This window comes from Vitis riparia, chromosome 11, assembly GCF_004353265.1.
Source record: "Vitis riparia cultivar Riparia Gloire de Montpellier isolate 1030 chromosome 11, EGFV_Vit.rip_1.0, whole genome shotgun sequence".
In the NCBI taxonomy this organism is placed as follows: Eukaryota; Viridiplantae; Streptophyta; class Magnoliopsida; order Vitales; family Vitaceae; genus Vitis; species Vitis riparia.
The window spans coordinates 900,726-928,722 of record NC_048441.1 but is presented as its reverse complement, the minus strand read 5'-3'; the positions used below and the strand labels follow the sequence as shown (position 1 = coordinate 928,722).

At 36.8% G+C, this 27,997-nt stretch overlaps 2 protein-coding genes across 2 annotated transcripts; both read right to left on the bottom strand.

Moving 5' to 3' along the window:
* Positions 1 to 1,186: 1,186 nt before the first annotated feature.
* LOC117925223 (CD2 antigen cytoplasmic tail-binding protein 2) lies at positions 1,187 to 22,567 on the bottom strand. Its single transcript, XM_034844176.1, is given in 12 exon segments — positions 1,187 to 1,622; positions 2,433 to 2,510; positions 3,372 to 3,414; positions 3,512 to 3,847; positions 4,591 to 4,632; positions 4,835 to 4,886; positions 4,888 to 4,965; positions 14,978 to 15,130; positions 15,244 to 15,369; positions 20,322 to 20,538; positions 22,081 to 22,169; positions 22,412 to 22,567. Coding segments are annotated over 11 exon segments (1,263 nt in total). The 5' UTR covers positions 22,152 to 22,169; positions 22,412 to 22,567; the 3' UTR covers positions 1,187 to 1,555.
* A 1,342-nt stretch (positions 22,568 to 23,909) lies between these two features.
* Positions 23,910 to 27,235, bottom strand: LOC117924675 (CASP-like protein 2C1). The gene is made up of 3 exons (XM_034843377.1): positions 26,898 to 27,235; positions 26,659 to 26,800; positions 23,910 to 24,353 (listed from the first exon to the last, which is right to left on the bottom strand). The coding sequence occupies exons 1-3, from the start codon at positions 27,122 to 27,124 to the stop codon at positions 24,102 to 24,104; spliced, it is 621 nt and encodes a 206-aa protein (XP_034699268.1). The 5' UTR covers positions 27,125 to 27,235; the 3' UTR covers positions 23,910 to 24,101.
* Between the last annotated feature and the right edge of the window lie 762 nt (positions 27,236 to 27,997).

Below are 27,997 nucleotides of genomic sequence, written 5' to 3'. Positions count from 1 at the left end.
CAACTCATATATTTTGTATTTTAAAACTATTAAAATTACTATTATTTTTAAGTGTAAATTAAATATTACCCCAAGTTGATTATTGGTCAATTTCATTAAAAAAAAAAAACATCAAATATCTTATTATCCATAACATCAATAGAAAAAGTTTGAAAATTAATGAAAATATTCATCATTAATGTGAGGCTCAAGAAGAAAGAATTTAGGAAGCGTTTCTAAGTACCTTTCTAGCAATTGAAAATTTTCATCAAAAGAGTTATTTTCATATGCTAAAAAAATGTTAAAATCATTGTCAAATAAATTCTTAATCTAATTCAAAGTTCCAAGTATTTAGGCATATACACGAAATTCTTGAAATAAGATGACAGCCAACCCAAACCCTAGATCAATTATCCATCAGTGCACTTGAGAGAGTGATTCTTTAAAATATTAAATGTACTTCATATTCCTTAAAAGGATTTTCTTTAAGAAAAAAAATGAAACGTGTGAAAAAAATTTTAAAATAAAAAATGGTGCTTGTTTTTATTTAATGATACTTGTTTTAGACTTTAAATAATTTGTTTTTAATTTTTCATTTACTTATTCCATCTTTTGAAAAATATTATTAAATATAAAAAAAAAAACAAAAATATTCGACTTTTTGCTAAATGTTAAAAATAATTTTTTAAAACAAACAAAACATAATCTCGACATGACTTATTAATCTTCAATACTTAACAAAAATAAAATATTTATAAAAAAAGAAAACTTAATACTAAATACTATTTAATTAAAAAAAATTGATACTAACAATGCCCACCAAAATTAAAATTCAAGCAATTTTTGAACTACCACATAGTAAGTACATTCTTTCAATAATCACTGTTTTTCTTTGGATTTTCTATATCTCAGTACCAAAAATACTTTCAAAACACATTTTTAGTTTGCATTCGCACTTTAAATCATTCTTAGTGGAAGCGCTTTTAATAGAAATGCTATTGCCGAAAGTACTACAAGCTAATTGCGCTTTTAATGAGAATCACCCTCAAGTGGATGCTTAGTATGAAGTGCTAGATGACATGTAGAAGGGATTCTCAACTACTAGAAGCCCAAATTTATTTCTTAGAGATGGAGAATCCTTCTATCCCATTTAATTATCAGGAAAGAAAAAATTCAAGATGTCACTAAAACAGCATAACATGGAACCTTCAGAAAAATAATAATAGAAAGTGCAGATTGAATTGCCTAAGACATGATATATTATTTCACAAAGCCCAGTTGCCTCCTCAGTCGCCCAAAACAGATTTGAGAAAAAGAAACATTGAGATCCCTACACTGATAGGGAACATGATTTCTTTGTCTCTCAAGTAATCAACCAGCATCATATTGAGTTGAAACATGGTACAGAGAAAGTTCAGGAGATCTAGAGTAAGAAACCCAGTAAAAGGTCAAGCTTTCAACTAAAGAAAACGTACTCACCATGTACGTATAAACCTTCCACTATCCCTTTTTCACACTACAGATATCTGCTCTGTACAAACCTCCTCAATTGCTACCTCAAAAAACTGTCTCAGCTTTAACTTGTGTTGGATGCAACCTCATGAATTTCATCATATGTGCCTGTCTCCTCGTTGAATGAGTACCTATTAGAAGGACGGGGAAAAAAAAGGGGTATAAGTCTGTGGGTCATGTATGCTTACTATTATTGCATGTACTTGTGGATTGATGGTTTGAAAACTAAAATCGTTCAATCAATGGAGTGTTCACAAAGATATATATATATATAGACACATGCATATTATATATTAAATACAACCTCACCATGCATACAAGCAGACAACTTTTATTGGAAAACAAATTTCCTACAAGCTTAAGCAATATATATCATGCTCCAACACCCCCATCATGTGTGGCAAACACTGCTTCATTTTTTCCTACAAGCTTAAGTTACTTATACCCATCATGGCAAACACAAACTGCAGTAGTGGTAGACCTATTTTTCTTAAACCCCATCATGTGCAACTCCATACCCATCAGAAAACATAAACCATAGTAGCAGTAGACCAATTTTTTTAAGACCCCTACCACATGCAGGCCCATACCCATCATAGTAAACACAAACCACAATAGCAACACACCAATTTTCCGAAACCTTGTGTGCAGTCTCATACCAGTCAGACAAATCTCACCTGTGATCGGACATAATTATACAGATAAATAGATGGGGGAAGACTTGAACCCAAGACCTCCAATTAACCAGAGATATCTTATGTTGTATTAGACAACAAATTTTTCTAAAAACCTAAGCAGTCAAGATTTGGTAAATTAATAAAGTTGGTGACATGTATGGTCAACATGCTGTAGAACATTGACTGAAAACTGACCCTTTTATGAACTTACAAGTGGGGAAAATTCAAACAATGTCACAGAAAATAAACATCAAGACATGTTACCATTGGCCAGATGCTGCAGAGCAATACAGTCCCGAAGATGGGTCATAATAGTAGCCCAAACTGCTGCTATAGTAGTACCTGAAGGACAAGAAGAGTATAGTTAACTAATGTTACCTAAAATTCTACATCAAATTTGATTATCATAAGTTGAACCCTGTAATTAGAAATGTGTCTACCTAAATGACAAGACATCAAATTACAAGTGTGGGTGTCTTGGGTGCAGGGATGAAAGAATTACCATTTACCACCAAATTAATGATAATAAAAATAACAAAACAACAATAAAAGAAAAATAAAATGGAATAATAATAGTAATAAAAGCAGATATTATAATAGTTGTAGTAGTAATTATCATCATCATCTAGCAAGAAAATAATTTAGTGTGGACATACAATGCTAGATGGGTTATTCAGATAAGGAAGCAATAATTGCAAGTTCTAAAAACCCACAACAACAATCAGAAGGTGTCTCCTCAAAACCCTACAAGTAGACACAAACAAGGCTGCTAAGAAGTGGTCAACAGACTGATAACAATATACACACGTTGCATTTGCATCCTCCATGAATGAAAAAGACAAGAGCATCATGTGTTCAGATATTTTGATTAGAAATAGAAAAAAGAAAAGAAAAGAATAAGGAACTCAATTGAATTCATAAACAGAAAAATCATTCAGCTGGTAGTTATAGCATGTGCAAACAGTCTCAAATTTTGACCGGTCCAGTACTGTAGTCACATAAATAAATAATCTTTACAAGACATAAGTCTGCATTTTCCCACAAAAACACAAGGATGCAGTAATGACATCACTTCCAAAGGACATGCTGTATATTAGGACTACTCAAACCAAAATTTTCCCCAAGTAGAAGACACTTCAATGACTAGAAAGTGAATAGGTAATTTCCATCACATTTTACTTCAAAGGTTCGATTAGAGAGTACCCAGAAGACTCGTCATAGACATAATCATTTTGCAAAGCTCCAGCTGCAGACAAAGCAATTACAAAATATAAGAAAGGCCAGGTCATCAAACAAACAACTGTCATTTCATTTAGTCAACTTCTAAAACCAATAAAGTTTACTTTCAGAACTTGTGTCTTGGACTTCTGAAAGTGGTTGATCGATCATATCAGAATTAGGAACAGTAGCTAAATTACCACCATCAGAGGATAAATTAGCAGGAGCAGGTTCATCATCTTCTCCAAACATATCAAATGCATCATTATCATTGTTTGAAATTTCAGTAGTAGATCCATTCAGGTTTGAAGAACCTGCAGCTGTCTCAGGCAGTATGGAAGCAGCTGCTCCAAGATGTGTTACAGAGAACAAGTCCCGTTCCATAACAGAACCAGATGCTCCTTGAACTGCACCCATGGATGTGCCCTCTCCCTTTGCTTGAGCTAACCTCTCATAACCTTCTGGAATAACAAAAATGAGAAAACAGAAAAGAGCTCTGTTAATAAGTGCCCAGCTTTACACAGAAACCTCCATATATATGTGAATATAAGGGAACACCTTGAAAAAATGGTCTGCAGAAAAGCATATAACACAAAATGAAAAATGCAAAATATAAAAAATGGAAAGTTTATTTGTTTCATTTAGAGCTGAAGAAAAGGTCAGATCAGCTGACAAATATCACTACAACCAAGAACCCATGAGTTTGATCCCATGTAGTCACAAAAAGAAATGCTACAGGAAAATCAAAATATCAAGAATTTTTTTTGAAAAATAATTGAATATGTAATCAATTCCAAAGATGAAAGGAAAAATAAGTCTTATTTATCCTACCTGAATAAAAAATCTAAAATAAAATATGCAGTAGCCTGCAACTGAATACAAGAGACTGTAAAGTGCAAGAGCAGGGTCCCAATCATATAGAATAAAATGAAAATATGAACTACAAAAAAGCAGAGGAAGCCTACTATTCACAGCTTAACAATACTGCGTACAAGACATAATACAGAATCTGAAGAAATTCCTTATTACCATCTGAATGTATTTTAAAACTAATGGTAATTTTAAACAATTCCAAAGAGGGAAAAAACTTCTGTACAAAAGGAACCTCTATAGATGCTCATAGAAAGAAGATTCTTAGAAACAGAAAAATTAGGAAGCATAGAGAGACAGTTGTGGAAAAAAAAGGCAAGAAGGAGGGACTAACCTGCCTCACGCTCAAAAACCTCCTGCTTTTCATGGTATACATCTGGAAAAAACAAAAAACAAAAATGGACGAAGGAGTAGCATTATATGACTGAAAAATTAGACAATAGTACCTTAAATAGAGTTAAAGGCAACATATCACCTTGGCTGAATAAGAACAGGTGGATAACATCAAGTATCATATAACACTGAAATTATTATGTGGTTTTAATGAACTAAAAGCTTATCAAAATAATGCACTTAACTGAATTCACCATTCTCCAACAGCTTCATAGCATCTTCAGTTAACTGGTCAAAAGAGAAGCTTTGTTTCTGCTGACATCTTCTCCTTCCTGTTATTTGAAGTTCCTTTCAATCTTCTCAAAGCTTGTAAAACCTGTAAGGAGAAACAAAATTAACCTTAATATAATAAAATAGGTAGAAAACATGAATTTGATGGCCCTCAAAATCAATCATAGTGAAATACAAAATGAAATCAAGCCACAAATAAGAATTATTCAACAATTCCAAGAGTTGAGATATTGGGAATAAATGAACAAACATTCTGAATGAGAATTGAATTGGCCATGTAAGGAAAGATATCTAGTGGTTAGTCATTTCTTAAACTTCTTTGAGGAAATCTCAACAGTATTTGACCAAAGTATCCTATGTTATGATTTTGAAGAGAGCTATGATGCTGAAAGGGTGCTTTCAAGGGGGTAAGAAGATTTAAGGAGAAAGTGTTGCATTTGGAAAGGTGGACTCCCCAGGTAGGCTGCGTTCAAAGAGGAGTCCTTACTAAGGAGGTGTGGGTGAGAAGGGTGGGGGGCTTTCGTCTTTGCCTCTGGTGCCGTGAGCTATTCAGAAAGATTGGTGATAGCTGTGGTGGGTTCATCACAGTGGATGAAGAAACTGCTTATCTTCAGCATTTACAGTGGGCCAAGGTTTTGGTGAGATCAAATGGGAATTCAACACCGGGGTCATTGCAGGTGGTGGATGCGATCCAGTGGTGCCAAAGAGGGGTCAAGGTGTCTTTGCTATCCAGTTATGGTGGGAAGTACCTCCTTGTTTCTCTCAAGTGGTGCTGAAGAGGGTGAGTGGTGGCTTGGAGGTTAGGGCTGACGCGTGAGCCAGACAGGTGAGAAGGGAGGTTGGGTTGGTGCAAAAGGTGGGCAAGTGCCTGTCACCCTCTGAGTGCCGGAGTAGGCTGTTAGGAGGAGGGGCGATTGGTGTTTCTGAAAGGTTAGGACAGAGGGTCAAGGGGAGTTGATGTCTGCAGGAGCCCAATTGGCAATGGAAAGGGCCGTTTGGGTGAGGCGTGTACTGAGGGAGAGTATTTGGCCTCAGTTGGAGCCCATATCCCTTTAAGTAGTTGCAGTGTACAGGTCGGGAGTTGTGGAGGCCCAATGGAAAGGGAAGCAACCCTTTCCCCTGGAAGTGGGCCAAGCAAGCCTTTTCCTCCTATAGATTTTGGGTAGGGTGTTTTAGGCCAGGGCAGTGTGCCCCATGAGGCTTTTAACAGGAAGGGCTTATTAAAGGGGGAGAGGGGTTCTTTGAAGTTCAATCCGCTTGTTGTTGCCAAATTGCTCCCTTCCCAGGCATGCTCGTCGTCGACATTTAGTCTTCTGCTCACTGACGAGGCCCTTTTGGAGGAAACAGCAAGGTTTCCAAGTTCTTTCTCACTCCCTATTCTTGCTTTGCGGGATTGGGTTTCTTCTTCTTCTTCTATTCTTCCAGAGATCACGTGGGAGGAGGCTTTACAAGAGGAGTTTCCGTTGTTTAGTGGCTAGGTGGAAGACCCGATTGGAAAGATGCCTCTCTTGGTTGATTCAAAACCACTAAGGATGATTTTGAATGACGGAAGGACAGTGGTGATCCCGTCAAAAAAGGGAAAGGAGATTGTATGTGTGGAAAGTGGGTAAGATACCGAGAGGGGGAGGCTTGTCGGTGTTGGAGAGGGGGAAGAGCTTTCGACAGAGGGTTGGTCTTTTGGAAGGTTGGTAGCCTTTTGTAATTTCCTAGGCATGCTGATAGAGGGGTTCGAGGAAGAGATCTTGACTCTCCTTCATAGAATCAAAGTAATGAAGGGACAAGATAGTCAGGTATTCAATAGAAGAAAGAATAATTTTGTCTTATCACATTCCAAGAGAGTGCTAAAAAAGTTGGAGTGGTCAATGAACTACAATAGATCATATTTAATGGGTGGAAGAGGCAGAGAGGGTTGGGCTATTTCTTCAAGTGATAAATGAAGTTGAGAATCTTGTCATGGAATATCAGAAGGGCTACTGACAGTAATAAGAAAATGGTTATGAAGTCTTTGATTAAATCTCAGAGGGTAGACTTGGTTTGTCTTCAGGAAACTAAGATTATGTCCTCTAAGTTGGTGCGAAGTTTAGGTTCGGGAAAGATTCTTAGAGTGGGGTGTGGTGGATTCTAAAGGGGTTGCAGGTGGGATCCTGGTTTTTTGGGACAAAAAGGTGTTTGAGTTGTTGGACATGGAAGTAGGGGAGTATTCAGTTTTGTGTCATTTTAAGAACTGAGTATAGGTTTGTTTGGATATTCATGGGAGTGTATGGTCCATCTTTAGGCAGTAGTATAGAGAGCTTATGGGTGGAGTTAGGGGTCATCAGGGAACTGTGGAATGATCTGTGGTGTGTAGGAGGTGACTTTAACGCCGTCAGATTTCCAAGGGAGCACAATGGTGCTAGTAGGTTTTCAGAGGCCATGAGAAGATTTTCAAAAGTCATTAAGAATCTTCAGTTGAGGGATCTTCCGTTACTTGGGGGATTTTTCCAAGGGAGCACAATGGTGCTAGTAGGTTTTCAGAGGCCATGAGAAGATTTTCAAAAGTCATTAAGAATCTTCAGTTGAGGGATCTTCCGTTACTTGGGGGATTTTTTACTAAGAGCGGGGGTTTGAATAATCAGTCACAGTCAAGTTTAGATCATTTTCTGGTTTCTGAGGGATAAGAAAGTCAATTCAGTGAAGTAATGCAATATATCTTACCTAAACCAGTCTCAGATCATGCACCGATTTTGTTGGATGGGGGTAGTCTAAGAAAAGGTGTCACTCCTTTCAAGTTTGAAAATATGTGGCTTAAGGAGGAAGGGTTCAAAGAACTGTTGAAGAACTGGTGGATGGGTTTCTAGGGTAGGGTCCATACAACTTCGTACTAGCAGAGAAATTGAAATTGTTAAAATCTAATTTGAAGAGTTGGAACATGGAGGTGTTCATCATTGTTGCAATAAGAAAGAATTCGACTCTTGCTCAAGTGGGTTTCTAGGATTCTAAAGAAAGGTTGGGGGCCTTATCTACAGAGGAGGTGGTTACTAGAGAGCAGACAAGGTTGGATTTTTTAAAATGGACTCTATTGGAAAAAATGAGCTAGAGGTAGAAATCAAGGGAAGTTTGGTTAAAAGAGAGTGATAGAAATACGAAGTTCTTTCATTAGATGGCAAATGCAAACAGAAGAAGGAACTCTTTGGCTAAGATAAAAATTAATGGGGTCTTTTTTACAAAGGAAATTGAGATTAAGGGGGGGAATTGTTCGGGCTTTCAGGAATCTCTTAATAGAGCCAGGGGAGTGGCACTGACACCCCAACATTAAGGGTATGAATTTTGACAGGTTAAATGGGTAGGAAGCTGCAAAGCTAGAGGAGCCATTTGTGGAGAGCAAGGTGTCACCCTTTCAGATCTGAATGGGGACAAAGCTCCAGATGGTTTCTTAATGGCTTTTTGAAAGTTTAGTTGGGTTTTGTGAAGGAAGAGGCGATGGGATTTTTTTAGAGATTTCCATAACTAGGGAAGATTTGTAAAAAGCATCAATGCAACTTTCTTGGTTTTGATTCCTAAGAAAGGGGGGGAGGGGGCATGGGATCTTAAAGATTTTAAGCCTATAAGTTTGGTGAATGGCCTTAATAAGCTATTGGTTAAAGTGTTGACAAACATGCTTAAGAAGGTGGTGAGCAAAGTGGTTTCCAAGTTCCAGAATGCCTTTGTGGAGGGAAGGCAAATATTAGACGCAATGCTTATAGCCAATGAGGCAATTGATTCAATGCTAAAAAGCAATAATGTTAGGGTGTTGTGCAAGTTGGACATTTTTTTTTTTTATAGGAGCAAGTTGGACATAGAAAAGGCTTACGATCATGTAAGTTAGGATTTTTTGTTATCAGTGTTAGAGAAAATGGGATTTGGTCAAAAGTGGATTTGTTGGAGTAGATGGTGCATCTCAATAGCAAGCTTCTCAGTTTTGGTGGATGACACCTCTTCTGGCTTTCTTCAATGCTCTAAGGGCCTAAGGGACCCGCTTTCTCTATATTTGTTTGTGTTAGCCATAGAAGCTCTCAACATTCTATTTTTTTTTTTTGATAAGTAAGCAAGATATGCATTAGAAAAGGCTAAACGCCACAAAGCATACAGGGAGTATACAAGACGGCTACAGCCACAAAATAAAAACAAGGACCAAAAAGAACTACCTCCCCTCAAGTGGAAGCTATCCACTCCAAGAAACCTATAAGGGAGAAAGACTCCTCACCTAAATACACTTTGGCCCAATTCCACAAGTTACAAACAAAAGAATTCTTTAATCTCTGAATATTCAACTCACCTCCCCTAAAGGCTAATCTATTCCTCTCCTTCCAAACCGTCCAAAAAATACACAACGGAATGGATTTCCAAATCTTTTTCCTTTTCTTCCCTACAAATGAGCCCCTCCATGAGATTAGAGTCTCCTTTACAATTTCTGGGAGGACCCACTTGATATCTATCAACCCAAAAATAATATCCCAAAGGACTCTAGTCACTATACAGTGTAAAAGAATATGATTTACATTCTCTTCTTCACAGCCACACAAAAAACAACAATTTGGAAGTTGCACCCCTCTTATCTGAAGCCTATCCAGAGTGAGCACCTTCTCCCACGTAGCCTCCCAAGCAAAAAAGCAGACTTTAGTTGGCACCCTATCCACCCATATTTTCTTTGCGGGAAACACTGTATCATTAGGCTTATCCAACAGCCTGTAAGCATCTTTAACCCTGAAAAAACCATTTCTTCCTTTCCTCCATTTAACAGAGTCATCCCCCAGTGAAGGCCTATGACCCCTCAAAGTATGGAGCAAATCACCAACCATATCCAACTCCCAGTCATTGAAGTCCCTCACAAAAACAAGATTCCACTCTCCTTGGCCCGAATCTTGATCCCACATTTCCTCAATCGTGGCGTCTTTATGCACAGCAAGGACAAAAGGATGGTTGAAGCACTGGGACAACGGAGTGTCAGTGCACCAACTATCTTTCCAAAATTTAATTTTGGAGCCCTTCCCAACAATAAAAGCCAAATTCTCCCAACACCATTCTGATTCTTTCATAATCTCCTTCCAAACCCCTACTCCAGCCGCCCCATTGGCCTTCTTAGACCTCCAACCATGTTCCTCTTGCCCATATTTCGTAGAAATCACTTATTTCCAAAGATTATCCTTTTCAGAAGCAAACCTCCAAATCCACTTGCCCAGCAAGGCTCTATTCAGAGTGGCTATTCTCCTTAATCCTAGCCCTCCATTGAATTTTTCTGTACAGACCACATCCCATTTAACTAGATGAACTTTTCCCTCCAAGTTTCCACCCCCCCATAGGAAATCTCTTTGGGTTTTCTCCACTCTTTTAGCAACGGACTTGGGCATACGGAAGATAGACATTTGGTAAATTGGCATACTAGCCAAGGTACTTTTTATGAGAGTGATCCTCCCCCCTTTGGAGATGTACTGTCTTTTCCAAAGCGCAAGTCTCCTCCTAACCCTCTCCTCCACTCCATCCCATATAGAAGAAGCCCTATTGGGGGCCCCTAAAGGGAGACCCAAATAGTGGGAGGGCAAAGACCCCACCCTGCACCCTAACTCAGTTGCCAACTCAAGAATCTCCTCCACTTCTCCAACTGGGATGATTTCGCTTTTAGCTAGATTAATACGAAGACCCGAGGCCGCTTCAAACCAAAAGAGAATCCAGCTTAGATGAGAAACTTGCTCTTTGTTCGCCTCACAAAACACAATTGTATCATCAGCAAAAAATAGGTGGGAGATATTCAATGAAGTTCTACTACCACCCCGAATATTGCACCCTGATAGATATCCCCCCTCCACCGCTCTCCTATAAGAACGTCCAGAATCTCCATTCCCATAACAAAGAGGTAAGGGGATAGAGGATCCCCTTGACGAAGCCCTCTAGTGCTAGGGAAAAACCCAGCTGGCACTCCATTAACAAGAATAGAGAATTTAGCAGAAGACACACAGTTCCACATCCATCCCACCCACTTGGTCCCAAAGCCCATTTTTTGAAGGACCTTCATTAAAAAATTCCAATTGATGCTGTCATACGCTTTTTCTATATCCAATTTGCAGATAATGCCCTTTTCTTTTCTCTTTTGCCACGAATCTATCACCTCATTAGCAATTAAGGATGCATCCAGAATTTGTCTTCCCATAACAAAGGCATTCTGAGCACTAGATACCACCTTACCAATCACCTTTTTGAGCCTATTAGCTAAGACTTTAGCCAAAAGTTTATAGAGCCCCCCCAACAGGCTAATAGGTCTAAAGTCTCCCAAATCCTCCGCCCCGCTTTTCTTAGGAATCAACACCAAAAAAGTGTTGTTGAGGCTCCTAACAAAGGAATTATGCTCATGAAATTCTTTAAACATCTCCATGATCTCCTCTTTGGTAAAATCCATGCGTTTTGCCAAAAAAGCTATAGTAAACCATCCGGGCCTGGGCTTTATCCCCATTCATCTCCATCAGCGCCGAGTGAATCTCATCTCTGAAAATGGGACTTCCAGACTCTCTGCTTCTTGCTGGCTGATGCAACCCACCTGGATGCTACCAATATCCGCCTGCCAAACCATATCTTCAGAAAGCATCTGCTGAAACGAGTTCACAACTCCTCTCACCTCCTGCTCCTCTATCAGCCACTCCCCATTAACCTTAATTCTGCCTATAGCGTTGTTTCTTCGGTGTGCACTTGCCATTCTATGGAAGAACCCCGTATTTCTATCCCCCTCCCTTAACCAAATCTCCCTTGAATGCTGTCTCCAATGGGCTTCCTCCAATAGAATCCATTTCTTAAATGAGTCTTTAGCTTCCTTTTTTAAATCAGCTTCCTCCACAGTCAAATTTCTCTCACTTTCCACCCGATCCCAATGGTCTACTTGCTCTAAGGCTGCAGCTTATTGGTCTCCAGCCTCCCAAAAACCTCTTTGTTCCAAACTCTCAAATTCTTTTTAATTTCCTTCATTTTAACAGTCAATCTGTAGCTAGCGCTGCCCTGACTTCAATCCCTGCCACATGTTCTCACATGTCTTTAAACCCCTCACCTTCATCCACATATTTTCGAATCTAAACGGGGTTGGGCCTCTTCTAATTCCACCCCCCTCTAACACGATTGGGAAATGATCAGAAATTGGCCGAGACAACCTGATCTGAGTGACTCCACTAAACTGATCTAACCAGCTAGGGGAAACTAAAAATCTGTCTAGTCTCGCCCACGCCTGATTGTTAAGCCCCATTCCAGGTGAACTCTCCCCCTACAGAGGCAAGTCCACCAGCTCTAGTTCATCCACAGTCTCTGCAAATCTCCTCATGGCTAAACTGATTCTACTTTGGCTACTCCTTTCTTGCTGAGACAAAATGACATTGAATCCCACCAAGGCACCAAGGATCGTCCCAAAGACCTCTTATCGCCCCAAGTTCCTCCCACATACTTAGGGAGGGTGGTTTTTTATCAAGCTTTAAGGTGAATGGTAGAGGTGGAGATGGATTAGAGGTTTCTCACCTGCTATTTGCTGATGAAACCTTAGTATTTTGTGAGACCTCTCAAGATCAACTGACCCATTTAAGTTGGTTACTCATGTGATTTGAGGCAATTTCAGGTTTCAAAATTAATCTTAGCAAGAGCGAGATTATCCCAATGGGGAGGTGGAAAACTTGAATGAGTTGGCCTTTAAAGTGGTTTGTAAGGTGGGTGAGCTTCCTTCTACTTATTTGGGTCTTCCCTTAAGTGCCCTCATGACTCTTCAACAGCTTAGGATGGAGTGGAAGAGAGACTTCGCAAAAGATTGGCAATGTGGAAAGGACAATACATTTGTAAGGGGGGGGGGGATTGAACTCACCCTCATTTGGAGCACATTGTCTAGTTTCCTTATCTATTTCATGTCATTATTCCAGATGCCAAGGTTAGTCAATTTGAGGTTGGAGAAGATTCAAAATGATTTTCTTTGGGGTAATGGATCTTTAGAGAGAAAGTCTCATTTAGTGAATTGGGCTACTGTTTGTTTAGATAAGAGTAAAGGGGGTTTAGGAGTTAAGCACCTTCCCTTACTCAACATGGCACTTCTTTGTAAATGGAATTGGCGATTTGCTACAGAAAGGGAGGCTTTTTAAAGGCAAGTAGTTTGTGGGAAATATGGGGAAAATGAAGGGGGTTGGTCTTTTAGGGAGGTGAGAGGTGCGTACCAGGTTGGGTTATGAAGGCCATAAGGAGATTGGGGGAGTTTTTTTGGTAGTAGAGTCTCCTTCTTAGGTGGCAATGGGAGGAGTGTAAAATTTTAGAAGGATATTTGGTGTAGGGGTGAGGCATTGGGAGTTTCTTTTCCCTCATTATTTGTCTTAGCTAGCTCAAAGGAGGCGTGGGCAATGGATTTATGGACTCAATCAGGTGAGGGGGGTGTTTGGTCCCCAATTTTTTCCAAGCATCTAAATGATTGGGAGATTGAGGGTTTGAAGCGTTCCTTCGCAAGGCTGAAAGATAAAGTGGTTATGGGAGACAAGGAGGATAAAGTGGTATTTTGAAGACAAAAGATGGAACTTTCTCTGTTAAGCCTTTTTACACTTTTATTGAGCCAAAGAGATCAGTTTCACTTCCAAAAGGGGTTGTTTGGAATGCATGGGTTCCTCCTAAGGCGTGTTTTTTCACTTGGGAGGCATCTTCGGGAAAAGTATAGATTCTTGACCAGCTTCAAAGGAGAGGATGGATGGATATTGGCTAATAGCTGTTTTCTTTGTCTTATCAAAGAGAAGTCAATTGATCACATTTTGCCACATTGTGAAAAGGCAAGGATGTTGTGGGAGCTTTTGTTTTCTTTGTTTGGTGTTTCTTGGGTGCTGTCATCTAATGTAAGAGAGACTTTGCTAGGGTGGCATGGCTACTTTGTTGGAAGGAAACAGGAAAAAGTGTGGGATGGAGCCCCTTTATGCCTTTTTTGGACATTGTGGAAGGAAAGAAATAGAAGAGCTTTTGATAATGAGGATCTTTTGGACCAAAGACTATTAACCAGGTTTCTTTGTAATTTGATGTATTGGACCAATTTGTATATAGGTGAAGGACCATTTTCCTTATTCAACTTCATTGATTGGTTGGGTTCTTGTTGAGGGAGGGAGTATTTTTGTTTCCCTTATCCATTTTTGGTGCCTTGTGGCGACCGTTATATACGTCCTGTGTGCTTTGGAGTGCCTCTTTGGTGCTTTATTAATATATTTTGTGCATTTACAATAAAAAAATGCTAAAAAATTTACAAGATATTTGAATAAGCAATTTAAATCTATGTTTCAGTATGTAACTGGAATTCCAGCATCTTCCAATAAACCTTCTTCAATATATTAATATTGTCCTCATAACAATATTTCTCACTTTTTGCATTCAAGCCTACCCACTCCCACTCTGTCGACATCTGAACTTGGCAATTATAGTATTTAAACTTATAACTCTGATTTTATTGCTAATTACAACTAGAATGGTTTGCCTATGGAAGGAAGATTCACCAGGATTGGTGGTTGGAAATATTGACATGTGGCCAAAATTGGAATCTCCTCATATTAAAAGAATGGGAGGATCATTTCCCTGATCTTGTCCTGAGTATTTTTCCAAGATCTACATTGAATCACATCATATCATGCTAGATTTTGGAGACCTAGAACAAAGTAAGCCCTTTCATGTTGACAATATGTGGGCCAAATCCAAGGGCTTTAAGGACAGAATAAAAAAGAGATGGAAGGTCTATAAATTTTATGGGAATTTGAATTTCAGGTTGAATAAGGACATGAAAGCACTGAAGGAAAATAGGAAGAGATGGAATAGACACATCTTTGGAAATGTTGTAATAGAAAAGGATATAGTGTCAAACAAAATTTGAGGGTGGTACCCAAAAAAAAAAAATCCATAGTGTCAACATAGACAATCAGTTCAGCAATATCACCCTCCAATTTGATACTTTAGGGGGGCACAAAAAACCTTCATATAGAAACTTACCACATCATAATTTATATTAGCTCTCTAATATAAAGATCCATATTAAAACACATTAAAAATTATGATAGTTTGGGTAATGCTCCAGTGGATCCTGGAAAACATAAACAAGAGAAGTTTACCGTTTCTCCTGGCTCAAGCAGGTCGGCAATACGCCTCTTTATTTTTGCAATAGCCGCTGTTGTAAGGTCTTGGGTGTCATCTTCAACTTTTGTCACCATAGAGTTTCTTTTGTCAAATTTTGGTTCAAGATCAACACTATCAAGCCATGCATCCTACAATAACTCAAATAAATATCATAAAAGCTTTCAACTTGTCCCAAAATATTGTCATAAATGGTTTTTATTCTATAGTTGAAAATTGAATATAGACTAACTATATTGTGTACCTTAATTTCTTTCTCGTTTACATATTCCACAAAATTTCCCTCTGAATCAAAGTAGCCTTCTTCCCTCTCTTGATTCAGATTAAAAGGTTCTATTTGAATCCCATCATCATCAAAGTTCTCATCACCCTGCCAAAATAAATCCCCCGTCATTGCCTTTCCTTGGACCCAATAACTGATGAAACCGGCAGTTATCGAAACTGTAAAAATGCTGCCAATCCAAGGAAAGGAACATTTTAATTATAAATATACTGAAATTAAACAGCATATAAAGCACCATAGATAAACATGTAGTTGTAGAGAGTTAAACCTGTAACAGAGAAGAAAATGACATAAATACCAATTTCTGCTCTCAGATTAGAGTACTAAAAAACACCTTGTAGATCAGCTGATAAAATGAAAAAATAATAATAATAATAAGAAAAAGACAAACTGAATATACTTTGACACATGAGTTCATATTGGACACTGTAAGAGCAAAAATCAAGGAACTAGAATGTGCAAATCTAGATAACAACAATCAAAAATCAAAGAAAATGAAACACAATGAATAAGTTATGTGCTTGTGCTGACTTAATGCTTCCAGGATCAATTGCTGTCAGATCACATCAGAATGAGAAAATCGTTCTGCAGATATGTCCTTATGAATTCTTTCCAGAATGACATCAGCTCATGCTCCGAACTGCCCCAAACTTGCTTGACATTGATGGATTAAGAATGGGAATAAGGTTGTGTGTGTTTGAAGAATTTGGCTCAAGGCAGATTATTTTGTCAATAAAACAGCTTGGTGTGAAAGCTAAAAGTCCACTGGTACTTTAAAGTTTTAGGTTGGCAAAGAAGGTGGAAGCTGACAAAAATGTTGACAAATGGAAAAGAGAAGTTTATGGTAGTGTAACAGTTACAAGGCTAAAAGAAATTAAGAATTGGGACATAGAGGGAAAGGGAAATGGGCCTTCCAGGGAGATTTTTTTTTTTTTTTTTTAAGTAAAAGAGAAGAAATTGTATTGAAAAGAGACGCTAAAATAGCAACTCAAAAAAATACAGAAGAGATGCACCCTCCTCCCTGGTTGGGACATAAAAACAGCTGTCAAAAGCAGAGGAGCCAAAAAAACCACCCTCATCGAGATCCCACCCAATCAATGAAACCAACTAAAGTCGAAGGACCATCTTTTATGAACAATTTCATCTCTGACCATATAAAATAAACAAAAGAGCTCTTAAGTCTTTGAATGGACAGCACATCATTTTCAAACGCAATTCTGTTTCTTACCTTCCAACCCGTCCAAAAAATACATAAAGGGTCTACTCTCCAAACTTCCCTTTTCTTTTTTCCCACAAAAGACCTGTCCCACCCCAAGAGCGCCATCTTAACAGAGGCTGGCAGCACCCACTGCACCAAAAAGAGAGTGAAAAACAACACTCAAAGAGTCCTTGTCTTGGCACAATGGAGGAGGATATGATCTATCGATTCCTCATGCATTTGGCAAAGGTAGCATCTATTTGCTAAAGGTCATCCTTTTTTTTTTTAAGTTGGTCCAAAGTAAGAACCTTCCCCCAAGTTGCTTCCGACCCAAAAAAACTCACTTTGGGTTGCACACAAGATTTCTAAATGACATTTGATGGGAAAGAGACTGAAGGGCCTGATTCTAAGGCTTCGTAGAGAGACTTAACAAAGAACTTCCCACATTTAGTCTCTATCTAAAGCACCTTAGCTTCGACATCCTGCCGAACACTCTTCCCATTGAGGCCCAATAAAAATCTGTGCACCTCATCCATCTCTCAATCATTGAATGGTCTAGAGAAATGCGGGCTCCAACTCCCCCCTCCCTCAATGAAACTCCACACATCTTTTACCCAAGCGTCCTTGGAAGCAGCTAGAGCAAATAAAGTAGGAAAAACAACACAAAAAGGTGAATCTCCACACCATCTATCCTTCCAAAATCTCACTCTTTGACCATTGTCCACCACAAAGGAGAGTCTATTGCTTACAACATGTCACTCCCTCCTAATTGTTTTCCACAACCCCACACCATACCCATCCCTCACTTCTTTGGAGCACCAACCTCCTTACTCCTCCCCATACTTTCCCCAAATCACTTGATTCTAAAAGGCCCCTCTCTCATTTGTAAGCCTCGAATTCCATTTGCACAAAAGCACCTTATTAAGAGAAGAAAGACACTTCACCCCCAAACCCCTTTTTTCTTTTGTCTAAGCAAACAAGCATCCATCTTACAAAATGAGGTTTCTGCTCAAGAGCCCACCTCCCCACAAAAAATCTCTCTGAATCTGCTCCAACCTCAATCTGACCGTCCTAGGTAAAGTAAGCACAAACATGAAATAAATGAGCAAGCTAGCCAAAGTACTACAAATCAAAGTGAGTCTCCCTCCTTTAGAGATGTATTGTCTCTTCCACATGGTCAATCTCTTTCGAAACCTCTCCTCCACTCCATCCCAAGTAGCGAAGGACTTAAAAGGAGCTCCCAAAGGCAATCCCAAATAAGAGGAGGGGAGACTCCCGACCTTACAACCAAGTTCTGCAGCCAAAGCATCCACGTTTTCCACACATCCTACTGGGATTAACTCACTTTTATCCAAATTAATTCTCAACCCCGAAATGGCCTCAAACCACATTAGAGTTCAACTTAAATACTTCATCTGATCCTAAGAAGCCCACAGAAAACCAAAGTGTCATCGGTGAACAATAAGTGGGACACATGAGCCCCTTCACCACCTCTACCCCTTCCAAGGAGATGAGATGTCCCAGAGTAATGAAGAATAAAAAGGAATATAGGAGATTGATGAAACTGTAATATCAATCGGAGACAAGGTTCACAGCTCTTTGGTGGGAAGAGGGGCCCATATAAACTACATAATGGAGAAGCAATTATATTAGGAAGTCAAAAATTGACAAAGAGTAAAGGATTAGGGAAGAGGAGACTAGTAGTGAGCAACTTAGCTTTTCAAAGAAGTCTATTTGGAACCAATGGGATGGAAATTTAGGCTAGATGACCTTACTATCCCCAACTTCGGTACAAAGACAAGGGAGCGGATTAAGAGGGGTTTAGGTGAAGAACTGATGATAGCACTAAAAGATTTAGGAAAGGATAAGGGTTTAGCATCACATGCGTTGGCAGTAGTGTCTTGCCGGTAGAGTTGGGAGGTTGTTATAGGGAATCTGACAAGAATGGGTCCTTATTTCATGTGACTGAATTTTCATAACAGTATAAAAGCCACCTTTATTCCATCGTTGTGGTAACATAAAGGGAGTGGATGAAGAAATTGCAAGATTCCAGACCTATAAACTTGGGAAGAGGTATATATATATATATATTTCTAGCAAAGATTTCAGTTGAGAAGCTTGGGATGGTGGTAGGAATTTCCAGTTCCTAGAATGCTTGTGGAGAGATGTCAGAACCTAAAATGTGGATCCGGATGCAAAATAATATTTTGACATTAAAATATAGATATACAAAAGGGTTTATGATCATGTCCATTAGAATTTTATTATGTACTTATTCATTTCCCACGGATTTTAGGGACAAATGGGTGGGTTTGATCATCTGGCTCATCTCACCAATTATATTCTTGGTAATAATCAGTGGATCTCCCACAGGTTTTTTATGGGTGCTCTAAGGCACTAAGGTCCGGATATGCTGATGGATACTTCAGCACATTGGTTAAAAAAGGCAGTGGAAGGGAATGTTGTGAACAGATCCCAAATGCAGCCAAGAGAAGAGGATCAGGAGTTTACCTCAGTTTTAGTTGGATGCAAATGTTGCTAATGTTACTTTTTGGTATTGAAGTAGATTCCTTGAAAACCTGAGAGATCTCATATTCAGGTTTTTCTGCTTTTAAGGCAGTTTTAGGGTTGAAGCTGAATTTTGGGGAAGATTAAACTTATTTTCTGCAGGGCTCCTACAGGATACCCAATGCTTGGCATTAATGTCAGAATTCAAGGTGGGAACTCTTCCTTCAACAAACTTGGGGTCAAATAAAGGTTAGGCTCAAAAGGTTGAAAAGGCGGTATCTTTTTAAGTGAGCAAGAGTAACTCGTACTAGTACTCAATCTAGTCCACCAATATACTTCATATCCATTTTTATTATCCCAGTTCTAGTGAGAAAGATTGGGAAAAAATGTCAGGATTTCTGTGCAGTAGGTTTGAGGAGGGGATAAGATGCACCTGGCTGATTGAGAGTTGGTGTTTTCTCCAAGAAGTGGAGCAGTTAAAGTATTAAAGATCTCAGTCATTAACAAACCATTGCCAAGGAAATAGCCATGGAGGTTCATTGTGAAATGGGACAGTTTGCGGAGAAGAGCACCATCGAGGAGTGAGGGAAGCAAGAGATTGTGGAATTTTAGAAAGGCATGGGAACATGAGGGATGGAGTTGTTGAAGAGTAATAGAAGTGGGTTATAAGAGGTCTCTACATACAAATGCAACAAAGTGGGGGATGGGCTTAGGTAAAATCTTGGAATAAAATGTGGTGTTGAGAAGTTACTCTGAAGGTGAGTGAGAATAGGGATTATAGACAAGCTACAAGGGTGGAGAATCTGAGTCAATCAGAGGCATGAAGTTACTAGAATCCCAGGTCCATCACCAATGTTCCTGGTTGGGAATTAGAAGAGGTTAACTCCTTTGGGCCATTAATTTCAACAGAGATGGGGATATGGTGGACACAGTTAGAGGAAGCAAACTAAGAGTTATCCTTCCACCCAATGATTTTCCACCCATCTAATCTTTGCACAACTCTCTCAATCACCGGATCCCAAAAATCACAAGCCTTTGAGTTCCCCCCAATGGACGACCCAAATAGGGAAGAGGCCAATCAAAAGCCTTGCAATAAACTAAAATAAAATAAAAAAAGAGGCTCACCTTGAACAATTATGGTTGGTATACATGAAATTTTCTTGTAATTTATGATAAAAGTTTTCGCAATTCTTTCATTAAGAAAAAACAAAGCAAAAGGCTAATACGATAGCAGCCATATCAATAATGAGGTTGTTGAGATAGCAACATATGAAGAGAGAAAAGAAAGAAAATAATAATTATACAAATCTAAAAAGAGGACTCAGAAACAAACCTCATAGTTCATTTCTGCAGCTGAGATGTCATGAAAAATCCCCCTACTTTCTTCACTGAAGAGTTCAGCAGTAATCTGAGTCCGATGTTTTGCACGTTCTTTCGCAGCGAGACGTGGATCTTTCAACTCACTTGGGACATCTTCATCTTTTCCTGAATTTAAAACTTCATCTCCTGGTTTCACCTTTTTACCCTTCGGAAATTTCACTCTCTTCTGCCTGTTCAAAAAAAAATAAAAACAGAAGAAAATTCATGAACTGGTTACAAAGTAAATAAAAGCATTTTTGCATCCAAGTTATGCAACTGGATGAAAACTAGCTTCTGAAAATGATACTGTGTCATGGAGAATAGTTATCACACCTCATCATTAGGCTTGGATATGCATACATGCATGCACCAATTATGTTCTTTTTGTTTCAGCCAAAAACATTTACATGGAAATTCTTCCCAAGATAGTTTCCTTTGAGTGATATGGCAATTTGTTCCAAGCTTCAAAGGGAAAATTTTAATTACCACAAATAGAGTTTTAAAGAAAAAATAAAGAAAAAATATTTTCCAGTAGCTACTTCTTTTCATAAACAGCCTAAAACCTTTCCTCAAAAATGTAAATACTTTATATGAATCTCCATGAATTAGATGGTATATTGGCATAAAACATAGATAGAATCATGAAAGCAACAATAACTCTTTCCACAAGAAATCAATTTTCCCTACAAAAATTCTAGAAAATATTTCCCATTAAAAGAAAAGAAACAAAAAAAAAAGGAACCAAAGGAACCCCAATGAGACATGAGTCTATTATCGAATGGTCACAATATTGAAACCATGTGCTTCAAAGAGACTGAAATGCAAGAGAATTTACAACAAGGCTCACATGACTACTAGGGGTGGGAGAATGGAGGGATATTTTAGCTTGCTATATTGCTATGATAAACATGTCCCTTATGTTTTGATACATGAAAATATGGATGATTCCATGAGGACGGTGAAACGACATTGTATCAGTTTTGATGACCTAAGAGAATGTCCTGTGATCAGATCATCAGAATTTTCAGAGACCACCAAGACGACGCCTATTGGTCCGTAAAAAACCACGGCCTGACTTATGCTTAACTTTTGCTCATTTTGCTTGTAAGTTAGGCCATATGCATCATTAATCCGGATTTTGTTGCTTTGCTATCTGAATGTTTGCCTTTGATTAATAAGAAAGATTTAGGGGCTGTTTGGCAACGTTTTTGAATGCAGTTCGCAAAAATCAGTTTTTGAGAATAGTTCTTAAAAATAGTTTTATGATGTCTTCATGAACAAAATTCTGTTTGTAAATTGTGTTGACCTATTTTCGTGAAGGCACTATGCAGTCCATGCACTTATGCATAGAAAAATGTTTCTAGATAATTCTCCGTATTTCTAACTGTTTGTCAAAACAATCTAAAAAACATGTGAAAATATCTTAAATTTGTTCTAAAAAATCACCCAATTTTCATAAAACAAACTATTTTCAATCCTAATTTTGTCAACCGTGTTTTATAAGTAGGAACAATCTTTCCCGTTCAGTTTAAAACCAGTTGCCAAACACTCCCTTAGATTCCAATCTGTTCCCTTTTCCTCTAAGCAACCAAACAAAGAGAATGATTTTAAAGAACGCAAAGAATCATCATATTAGACAAATAATGGACTGAATTGAATCAGTGAATAGCTGAAGAGTTGAATTAGACAAAGCAAAAAAACAGGAGTTAGGGTTTTGAGAGGAAGAGATTTACATTGGGGGCTTGTTGAGGACATCGTCTTCTGAGAGTGGGCGTTTCATAGAGCGCGCTGGCTTCTCCTCCATAAGAGCAACCAACCAATCCTGAATTCAGGAATCAAAGAAAAAAATTAAAAAAAAAAAAAAAAAAAATTCACCGCTGCCAGTAGAAACAACTGGCAGGCAATAGAAACAGTATCAGAGAGACCCACTTTGCAAATCGATAACCCCTCCGTTTGGTTGCAAAGAAAACAAAGGAAAAAAAAAATTCATATCTTCACCTTTCCCAAACAAAACAAGAAATGAAAACCCCAATTCAAAAAAGACAAAAGGTTGCCCCGGCTCACCTGGGTGGAGTATATTATTTACTGGGGTTACAATGAACGAACAGGCATGAAAGCTTCCATATCTTTTATATTTTACACATTTTCTCGCGAAACAAACCGAACGTAATGAGTAGCTGAAGTCGGAGAGGAGGAAGAGGCTCGAGGAACCCCTTTCCGGGGAAAGTCTACGGAAGACGCTAATACGGCGTCGTTTTGATTGGACCTTTTTTTAGTTTCTTTTTCTTAAATTAAAATTTCTTATTTTTTGATATTTAAGATGTAATAATTTGTTTTTATTTTTTTAGTTATTGTTTTTAAAATTAAAAATGAAAATGAAAAGTTAATAAAAAAACAGAATGAAATTTTTTTCTAATTTAAATAATTATCTCTTCTTCTTTGGCTTTCACAATAGATAATTTCCAAACGTAGAATAATATAAATTTAATTTTGGTGCAATAAGATATGGAAGTTTTTTCATATTCTATTATTCATATTAAATTACTTACTATTTAATTGATAAAATAAAATTTTTCTATGGATATTTTTTATTATTATAAAAACCAAAAATCATTCTTATTATTCATATTAAATTACTTACTATTTAATTGATAAAATAAAATTTTTCTATGGATACTTTTTATTATTATAAAAACCAAAAATCATTCTTATTAAGATTTTTCTCTTTTGTACTTTGTACTGTAATTCATCTTCATTTTCATTTATATCAAATGCACTCAAAATAAAAATTAAGAGTTTGTTTGGTTATATGGTTTAAAAACAATTTTCTGTTTTTAACGATGAAAAATTGTTTTAAAAATTTTCTAACATTGTTTATTTTAAAGAATAAATATAAATTGTTTTCACTAGTTTTAAAAATAAAAGAAAAACATGAGTCCGTTTTGTCATGTTTTTTGAAACTTGTTTTTTTTTCAAATTATTTTTAAGTTAAAAAAAAAAATAAAAAAAAAACAAGTTTCAAGAAACATGATCAAATGGGTCCAAATTTATTTTAGAAACAAAATATTTTTAAGAATAAATTTAAAATATTATGCTTTTGTAAAGTATTATGAGTAATAATTGAAAATATTGAAAATAATTTAAAACTTTTTATGTAACTATGGAATACCATTATGGAGAATATATTAAGAAAAGGGCTTTTGATATTTGAGTTGTGGAATAGAATTTTTCTCAAATAATTGAAAATTATTCTCCAAAAAAGTTATCTTACATGTTACCTAATAATACAAATTTTAATAGTGAAAATAATTAAAAATATGAATAATAAAATAACAAAACTATTTTTACTACTACTTCCATCATTAAAAGCAATATATGAAGATCAAATATAACACTTTGGAGAATTTAAATAAAAATTTCGAATATGTGACTTCTACTTTTCAGTTTGATTTATCCTTATTTTGAAAAAGTAGAAAACAACCTATACTTTTTCTCAATTTTGATACGGGAAAAGGATTTTTATTTAGTTAAATCTTTTAAAAAATATAAAAATTATTCTTAATTTTAATAAACACCTTTCTAAAATACACTTTTCAAACATAATTACATCTACTATTGCTAAACGCAAAAGTTTGACACTATCTCAGACATACCTTATAGAGAGAGGTATTTGCATGGATACAAATACAATGTACATTCTGCATTAAGCTAACATTACAAAGGCACATTATTTATCAGCCTTGATGGAGAAGAACTAAGTGGGCTTTAAGAGGAGAAATTGTTTAGGTGAGTAGAGTCTGAACAAAGAGAAGGCAGACAGAGAAGAGAGCAGGACCATGAGGAGGGAGGCTAGGTAGCCAGAGAGAAGAGCCCCACCAACTTGGATGCAGAACCTGGTGTATCTGTTGCATACCTTCATCCATTGAAGGCTGCTCTCACCAGTGACAGCTATAATGGAGGCCTGCAATGCAGCTGTGTTTGCTGAAAATACGGTGTACACTGCTGCCTGTTTCCCATCACATTAAAGGAGTGAGTGAAACGTATATAATCTAGTAATCTACACCATCGAGAGACAATTAATTAGCAAATACAATGTCTTTTTCCTTTTATAAGTGACTAAAAATTGACCAACCTTTAGGCCCATTTGTTTTCTTGTCTCAACTCTAAGGGACTACAACAGTTCTAGTAGTCCTCTTCTTCTTCTTCTTCTTCTTCTTCTTCTTCTTCTTTTATTTTGTTATTTTTTAATTATTTAATAAAAAATAATTTAAAATAAATTTTAAGTTAATTTTATTAAACAATCTTAATATTTAAAGTAAGAATTAAATAACAAGTTTTAAACTAACAACTTAAATATAATTTAACATAAATTCAACTTAAATTATTAAGTAATAAATTTTAAGTTTTACCAAAGGCATTTTTCTACAAAAACATTTTTAATAAAAAAAAAAAAAAAAAAAACAACTTGCAAAAGCACCATAGGCTAAACATACTGTTACAAGGATTACTCTCAAACAATCCCTAAATTTGTATGAGTAATAATAAAAGTACAACTTGTAAAAATGGTATAAACTGAACATATTTTTATAAGAATCGCTCTCAAATAGACTTTAAATTTATCGAAGTTGGTACAATGATGCTAAGATTGTATGGGAAGATTCCTAAGAGACTTGTTTTCTCTAGGCATTGAAGGGTCAAAGATTCCAAAACAATTCATTCATGCTAATCAATATTGACAGCTATATATAGAACCCTCAACAAAAGCCTTGAGTATTTAAATAGGAAAATGACTTGTGCTATGCAGAGGTTTTTCATATTTGCCTAAAATATTCAAAGGAGATGTATAGCGTAACTCATTAATATTTGATAGAGACAGTGGGCTCTGGACATATGCGTTGGTTGAGTCCATTTGGTAGAGTTTAACTTTATCAAAAGTAGCTTGATCACAAGGAAAGGACCACATAATTTATGGCACCATAACTGATAGAGATGAATGCAGGTGGCCTGGTTTATTACCATGCATGCTTTAACTGATCAACATTGATTTTAGTGGCTCTGGAAGTAATTACTCCAAAGAAGACTGAATGGCTATTATATGTCCTATCGCCCTGCCTCATTGTCTTCTCTAACTTGGACCTCGGTTTCATACGATCGAGGATTTGACTGTATGTTAAACGATCAATTAACCGAAAAGTATAAGTTTTAGACAATGACATAATTTATATTCAGCTAATGGGACTCTAGATACTACGATTGTTGACCTATAAATCGATATATCCATTTGTGGGATCCATGGACAATAAATGAGGAAAGGACTTGAATTTGAGACTTCGGTTATATTACGTTCAATTATCAATTTTGACTAAAGTTTAAATTTTGGCATATCATATATGGGTTAGCTAGAAGTTCCTTATCCTATTTAATTATCAATTTTTCTAACAATTTTAATTATTAAAATTTAAATACATAGTATATATCATGTTTTAATAATAGATGATCATTCAAGAATATATATCAAGCTGATAATATTTTTGAGACCATGTTAAGCTATAAATTATCTTTAAAACTTAAATTATTGGATAATAAGCTTAAATTATTGCAACAAAGTTAGTTGGTGTAGGTTGATTATGAGATGGGCTCTCCTCCACATCCAACACTAAGAAGAAATAAAGGGACAAAAGCTCAAAGTTGCATTGATATATTGGGGTGCCTTATCTTTACCCTTTTTTATCATCCAATACTACAAAATTAAGCAAAAAAATTCAATTGAATTTCAAATAATTGAGAATTGAATTAATTCATCAACTATGTGTTTTAATTTATATTTGAGTTAAAGCATTAAATCTTGTCTTGGAGCCTTTTTTAGAACTCCAAAACAAGCATCAATGAGATTTGGAAATGACATCTTAACATTCAAGATTTTGATACCATTTTTTTTACGGAAAGAAATTAATCTTCGTAATAATTTTCGAAACCAAACTTTATAATATTTGTAGGAAAATCTGATATCCTAATGATTGACTTTAAATTATAAATATCTTTCTTAGTTTAACAATATGATATTTTATTTGTTTTCTGTAAACATAAAGATAATCGTAAGTATTAAGATCTTGATAGCGTATTAAACTATCATATAGTCACCTAAAAGATAGGTTTAACTAAAGCACAGGCTTGTCCAGGGGGTCAAACTTAAAGAAAAAAATGGAAATGAATTTTCAAAAAAAAAGAAAAATGAAAATATGTTCAAATATTGGATGACTGAATTTCTGAAGGTATGGTGCCATGAACCAGGCAAAAAACAGAAGACATACCTGATCCAAGAGGAAACAAACCCAAGGAAGAGTGACATATGACACGTTTATAAGCTTCCCTTTCAACTTAGCAGAGATAAAACCTCTGCCTAGTTGAAGGAGATTATACCCAGCAGCCACAGAATCAACATAAACCACGACTCTGAGAAAAAACAACCAAACGTTTACTAGAAAAATCATTATCATTCAATCCAAAAAAAGCAAGAACAAATGATGAAAAGATCAGCCAGAGAACTCACTGGAGAGCACCCAAGTCTCTGAAAGTGGCTGTCTTCTTAATAGTGGAGAAGAGAAGCTTGGTTTGGGTGTCAAAGCCCAGCAAACAAGCAGTCAAGACCAAGACCAGTATGGCAAAAAGCCTAAGAAAAGCTTCAGCTCTGGCCAGTGAGATCCCAGAAGAAGACTCCATCATCCCTTTTCTCAGGTGGGGTGTGACTGTTCTAGGGCCAACACCCAATACCGACATGCATCTGTATATGTAGGTGAGGACTGAGGAGGCCAAGTGGGTTGGGAGAGAGGCAAAATCAATGGCCAAGAAAGGTCCACGAGAGCTTGGGGGATGGGAAGAACCTAGGCTCTTCAACCAACGTGATGGAATTGATTCAGAAATTAAGGAGACACGGCAAGGGCTGTCCCACTCTGTATATGAGTCTGGATTTGCAGTTATGAGGTGAAGTGGTGGCATCACCACTTGACAGGGGTTTGGCCATTGGTTTACTTCTGGGTCAACCCTAGTATAGTAATAACTAATAACTGGGTATATGAGAACCACCTGTTTCGCAAATGCCTACTTATTTATTTGAGTTACTTTCCTGACTTTTATGTGGGTTTTAGGAAAAAAAATCCCATCCTTAGAGAAGAGGTTTTAGCATGTAGTGTTTTTGGTCGTTTTATTTCTATTGAAAATATTTTTATAGAGAATCTATTAGAGTTTAAGATCACATTTTGAAGTAATTATACAAGACATTTTTAACACTTGAATGATAGAAATTTTCAAGTATTAAAAATATTAATAGCGTTTTTTAACAAATTTTTAATATTATAGATAAAAAATCTATTAAGCATTAATTCTAAATATTTAAAAGCATTTGGCAAAGTCTTAAAACTATTTCTAAAATTGTGAAGAATGACTTAAATTAATTTTTTATCTACCACCAAAATAAGTTTTTTGTGATATTCGAAACCATTGTTGGAAACACTTTGAGAACATTTCTTTTGTTTGTTGGAGTTGTAGTTGAAGTTGGGTTTAGGTGACGAAGTGGATTGACCTAACCTAATCCAACAAAAATGAGAAATGGGGAAACAGTTTCAAGGAATTAAAATTGTCCATAAACTGTCA